Raw genomic sequence first — 5,536 nt, forward strand, 5'->3', positions numbered from 1 at the left:
AGCCCGCGCTTCTGCAGAGCCTCGCGTCCCTCCCGGCTCCCCAGGCTTTCTTACCCGCCTCCTCTGCCGCCTCTCTGCAGCCTGCTAACGCCTCTCTGTCCGTCAAGCTCGCCTCCCTCCCGCACAAGGCCCCCCGCCCCTCCTTCACGGTGCACCACCAGCCCCTGCCCGGGCTGGCCCTGGCCCAGGCCGCGCCCGTGATCCCGCAGGCCAGCTCCACGGGCCCGTCCGCCGTGTGGGTTTCCCTTGGCATGCCGCCTCCGTGTGCCGCGCGCCTCGCGGGGGTTAAGCCACGATAAAGACCTTGCTTAGCTAGCGGTTCGTATTCTGTAAGGTAAGGCTAGAGCCCAACCAGGGGGCCCGTATGAGACCCTGAACTGTTTGTCCTTCCTTCCACAGAGAGTGGACGGGCCCGCTAGGGCTCCGAGGAGGGGCCGAGGGGACCCAGGCTGTTCTGCCTCGGGTGGAGACGGTCGGTTCTGAGAGGTGCAAGGGAAAGCCAGGGTAACTGGGGCTGGCCGTGTGTACCGGCCTCCAGGACGGCTGAACAGCCGCCTCCGAGCTCAGCTCTGTGCGGCATGCCTCATGGGCCCCTGCCCAGCAGAGGTGCCCAGGAAGGAGATGGGCGGGGCCGGCAACCCATCGTGCCCAGCCTGGCTCGAGCCTGCTGTCGCCCTCAGGCTTTGTGGCTGCGGCAGCCAGGGACCAGGGCCACAGGGGCAGTCGGAGCCCGGCCTCGCCGCCTGCCGGCTCTCGGGCACACGCTGCACGGCGTGGGCGACGGCACCGTGTAAGGGGGCTGTCCACACACCTGGTGCTTGAGTCTCGGGCTCCTGAGCGGGAGCCCCTGCCTGCAGGCCAGTGGGCCGGGGGCTGCGTGGGTCGTGGTGGCCACAGCCCTGCTCAGAGGAGCACGGCCCCCGCCTTGGGGCCCTCGGTGGAGGGCAGTGTAGGAAGGGCCCGTGTTTGGAAGCTGGTGAGGAAGATCGCCATGAGGCCTGTTCAGGGAGGGTTTCCATCTGCTGCTGCGCTGGCTGTGTGTCTGCGTTAGGAAGCCAGGCCCTGATGCAGCTGGCCCGGCCACAGCCGGTGCTGCTTGGCGTCACTGGGGGCGAGGGGCCTTCCGGGGCAAGGACTTGAGGGAAGGAAGCTGGGCGCTAACAGGGTGCTCGGGCCAGGCTGTCCTCCACTGTCGGCCGCAGCTTTACGTGGAAACAGATTGGGGGCAGGGGGGCCGCTGGAGTCTGACGGCCTCCCAGTCAGGGTGCAGGTTGGTGGATGGCCTGAGGTCCAGGGACAGGCTGTGCTTTAGCCTGTTGGAAAAGTCCAGAAGGCAGAGCAGCTTTCGAGTGTGATGGGCTCATGCTGTCAGAGCAGGCGTTCTGTGTGGCCGAGACCGGCTCTGAAGAGGTCAGGGGTGTGCGCGCGGAAGCATCTGGGCACCAGTCTCGGGCCTGGCCCACTGCCCACCGCTGCCTCCTGACCTTCCGCCCCGCAGCCGTCGCCCGCGGTGCTCCCCGGGGCAGGACGGCGGGCTGTGCCTGGCAGGTGGCGGCCTGGGAGGGCCTCAGCCCCCAGGCTCCTGGGGAGGAGGGCCGGGGGCGTGGGCCGGGGGTCCCTGCCAGTAGAGGCAGGGCCTGCAGCGACCAGGTCCTGTCTGTCCGACCGTCCGACCATCCCATCCGCCGCCGTTTGTCTGTAGGAGATGTGGCTCCCCGGCCTGGGGGAACGTCCTGCCGAGGGGAATGCTAATGCTGCCTTTCCTCCCGCGCTGGTCTCCGCAGGTAACTAGGATTCTACCTCAACCGTGAGACCTATGCACGCACGGGCTGGGCCAGCAGTGCGGCAGCGGCCGCGGGACGGCGGGACGGACCGAGGACCGGCGACGAGGCTCTACTGTGAACCAGCGCTGCGCACGCCTGCGGGAGGTGCCGGGGCCTGGCTCCAGCTCGTACTGTCGATAGTTTTAGATAAAGTATTTATCGTTTTTTAAAAAGTATAAACATTCTGACTTATTTTACTCCACCGGAGTCGTAAAGGCGCTCTATGAGAAGTGTAGATACTGTACATGAGAGGATCTATGTAAAGACGCCCACCCGAAGGACTGGCCCGCCCGCGGACACGCTGACCGCCGGTCCCGGTGCTATCTCGACGCAGGCCTCGCCGCCGCCTCGCTCTCTTGGTGCTGACTGGAGGTTGACCAACGCCAAACCCAGGCCTTGAGGCGCCTGCCCTGCTTGTCCCCCGCCGCTCTTCCTATACCAAAGGCATGGCTGTTTCCAGGCGGGGGGTGGCTCGCTCTGTTGTGACATTCCTCAGAAGAGGCCCCCTCCCCATCACTGTGAATGGCTCCCCCAGACTGGTGGCCCCTCGGTCCTGGGATCAGCGCCTTTGGCATAGGAACAGCCGGGGGGCGCGGGAGGGCCAGGCCCCCCCAATCCTGCACGGAGCCCGTTCTGAGTGGTGCTCGCGAGGAAGGTCTGGTACCCGACTCCCCGACGGTGTGGCGGCTGGCGCGGCAGGGGCGTTCTCGTCTGTGCGTCTCTGCTCAGGTCGGGCTCACGCCACCGTCCACCAAAGCACATAGTAAGCTCACGGCATGTTGGCCGGTGACGTGGGGCAGGTTAGTCACGGGTGCCTGGTGTGTGTGTACAGAAGAGAGTCACGCTGATGAGTGACAGTATTTTATAGAGATGTGATGAAAATTTATAAATTTCATAGACTTGACTTCATTTATTTTTAGATTGTATAATGCACAGTAAACTAAAAAAGAGAGAAAAGTGAGGGGAAAACCTATTTATTCAAGTGCACACAATGGCAAGGGCCCAGGGCCGGCCCTCAGCCCCAGACTCTGCGTCCCCGCGGTGCCTGGGGCGGAGTGGACAGGCCCCGTGTCCTGTCCCAGTCTCTCTGGCCAGTCCACACTGCTGCTCCCGGCCTCTGCCGGCCCCCGCCCTGGGGCAGCCTTGATGGTGCTTGGGAATGAATGCACTGGGGGGCAGGCGACCAGGGCAAAGCCAGGAGAGTTGTGCCAGAGGTTGCCAGAGGTTGCCAGCAGGGCCCAGCATGGCAGTCTGTGACCGGTCTCCGGTCCGCCAGCTGACCAGTGTTGTGCTGGTACACGGTGTTTAGAAGGGTCCCCCCGCCCTCGAAGCCCTCCATCCCCTGAAAGGGCCAGAGTCAGCCAAGGCCCCGGGAGGGCACCAGGACCTCGAGATGGGTGAGGGGTCAGAGCCCCATCCTCAGGTGCTTGCACCCGCCAAGGAACACAGGCAGCTTGCCTCTTTCCAAAGGTGGGCTGCGGTCTAACTTGTTGCTCCAGTAAAGGCCTGGAGCTCCTGCCTTGCCGGGGAGGGTCCGTGCAGTGGGCCAAGGCCAGCCCCGCCACCTCCTGACCCCCAGGGGCAGGTCTGGAGCCAGCCTTTCCGGCGGGCAGGGCTTTAGGACAGTTTTCTGCCTCCCGCCACCTCAGGAAGGCAGACCGGTCTGTGCGGGGCAGGTCTGGCTGCTGGCTCCGTTTTGGAGGTTGCCTAGACCCTGGTTTCCACAAGAGGAACCCGCAAGAGCCCTGCTTTCCTGCCTGCCCCGGNTCCCTGGCCCAGGATAGTTGAGGCAGAAGATGGTGCTTGTGATGGGTTCTTGAAATTGGCCCGTCGTCCTGTAACTGGCCGCCCCGGCTCTCCCTCTGAGCCGGTGCTCCAGGCGCATGAAGGTGCTGTGTCTCGCCCCTGTGAACCCCGAGCCCTGGCCTTCTGGACGGGGCAGGGTCTGCTCGGCCTCTCCAAGAGGGCGCCCTCCCACCCCATGTCAGGAGCCCAAGGCTCCCCAAAAGCTACAGGCTGGGCAGCGGAGAGGCCACAGCAGGGGTCCCCGGTCTAGAACAGGGCAACCCCATACACAAACACTGCATCGCTTCGGTGGGGGGTCCCGAGTGACGTGCCATACCCCCCTCCCGATAGAAACAGCGCGCACCGCAGGCATCGCCCCCCAGGCGGTCCGGGGCGATGCCTGCCGTCCCTGGCGGGTGGGGCTTAGGGACTGTCCTTCCTGAGCCCCCGGCCGCGGGAGGGGTAGCGGCGTGGCAGTGGCGTGCGGGGCCCCGGTGCTGCTGCTGACGGCGGGCAAGTTCAGGGATGCCCGGTGGGCCCACGGGGTGGCTCTGCTCAGGAAAACCCAGCAAGGGAGACGGCCCTCTGGGCGGTCGCCGCTTCTCGCAGCTATGGACTGTGACGTGTGTGAGGCTCACGCGCCCCTCTCAATCCACACCGCTCGCCCCACAGCAGGCCACGCTCGTCTCCCATCCCTGTCCACCCCATGGCCCAGCCACACCGGCTCGTTTCCTGTGTGTCCACCTTAATTTGTGACTCCAGACAGGGCTTTGTTTTGTGTCTCTGGCAGACTGTGTTCCGGTCGGGGGCGGGGCTGGCCTGACCCTCCTGTCCCGAGGACCCCACCGCGCTCTGCATCTCCACCTCTCGGCGCTGTAATAAAATACTTTCCATTTGAACCTGGTTTGGTGGAAGCGCTTCTTTCTGCTTAGGACAGGGTGAGGGGGAGGCGCGAGGACAGGGACTCCCGGAAGAAGCCTCCTCAAGGCAGCCACATGGCCACGACACCGTGGCCACCCACCTCAGGGAGAGCCCACCATGCTGGTGCTTACACCCGATTAGGTTGGGCCCACCCAGCACACTTCCTTTTTAAGTAAAACCAACTAAATCAGGACTAACACTGGCGAAACATGTTCTGAGGTTCTGCCTGGGCGCCGGAAGTGGGATCCAGTCAGGACCATCTTCGGGCTCCTCACACCACACCTCCGTTCTCCCTCGGGGCCTGTGAGCACCAGAGGCCCCACGGGCCAAAGTCTCAGCTTCCCCACCTCTCCCTGGTCTGGTTCTAGGTCTCTCGTGCTCCGGCCGGCCGGCCACCCTTGCTCCCGCCTGGAGAGCACTGCTGTTCCTCCGGGGGCAGGTTCCAAGCACCGGGGCTGCCATCCCACGCAGAAAAGAGGTACCTTTATTTGAACAGAACAAGCACGCCGGCCCGAGCGCTTCCAGCCCCGCGCCGGCAGGCGCCCAGCCAGGGCCTGCCCCATCGGCANCACAGTGGCTCCAGGAGGCACGGCCCCCACGCCCTTCACAGCATCTTCTAGCTCCGTACATTCAGCCCGCACAGGGCAGGAGGGCTGCGGCAGCGCCAGGCGCCGCCAGGCCCCGGCTTCTGGAAGGGGACACCTCTCCCCCGGTAGCAGCATGTGGCACCAATGGGTGCCAGACCGGTCCGGAGGGGGAGAGGGGGCAGGCCTGAGGCACCAGGAAGGGGGNCTGAAGCCTGCTGCAGCAAGCCCAGGCTTGTGCCCGGAACCCCGGGCCTGGGGACGAGGGGGGGTGCGCGTTCCAGCCCCAGCTCTCAGGCCTTCACGCCACCCAGCTGGAACCTGGCCTCCTCGGAGATGCCGAACTGCTCCAGAGGGTCCTGTGTGGGTGAACAGGGGGTGTGAGCCCCACCCCAGAAGCCCCACCCCTCCACCCCGCCCCCC

The 5,536-nt window shown here is 65.3% G+C and overlaps 2 protein-coding genes across 2 annotated transcripts in view; one reads left to right on the forward strand and one right to left on the reverse strand.

Annotated features, from left to right (window-relative positions):
• DOT1L (DOT1 like histone lysine methyltransferase) overlaps positions 1 to 2,727 on the forward strand; it is a 60,954-nt gene extending 58,227 nt beyond the window's left edge. The window contains exon 32 of the mRNA XM_077760612.1: positions 1,785 to 2,727. The gene's annotated coding sequence lies outside the window, so the exon portion shown is untranslated. The remainder of the gene's footprint in view (positions 1 to 1,784) is intronic.
• A 2,594-nt stretch (positions 2,728 to 5,321) lies between these two features.
• PLEKHJ1 (pleckstrin homology domain containing J1) overlaps positions 5,322 to 5,536 on the reverse strand; it is a 1,957-nt gene continuing 1,742 nt past the window's right edge. The window contains exons 3-4 of the mRNA XM_077760613.1: positions 5,505 to 5,536; positions 5,322 to 5,472 (exon numbers count right to left, since the gene is read on the reverse strand). The exon at positions 5,505 to 5,536 is cut by the window's right edge and continues 123 nt beyond it. Of these exons, the coding sequence (XP_077616739.1) occupies positions 5,407 to 5,472; positions 5,505 to 5,536 (98 nt within the window). The 3' untranslated portion in view covers positions 5,322 to 5,406. The remainder of the gene's footprint in view (positions 5,473 to 5,504) is intronic.

This window comes from Crocuta crocuta, unplaced genomic scaffold (assembly GCF_008692635.1).
Source record: "Crocuta crocuta isolate KB4526 unplaced genomic scaffold, BGI_CrCroc_1.0 scaffold443, whole genome shotgun sequence".
Lineage (NCBI taxonomy): Eukaryota > Metazoa > Chordata > Mammalia > Carnivora > Hyaenidae > Crocuta > Crocuta crocuta.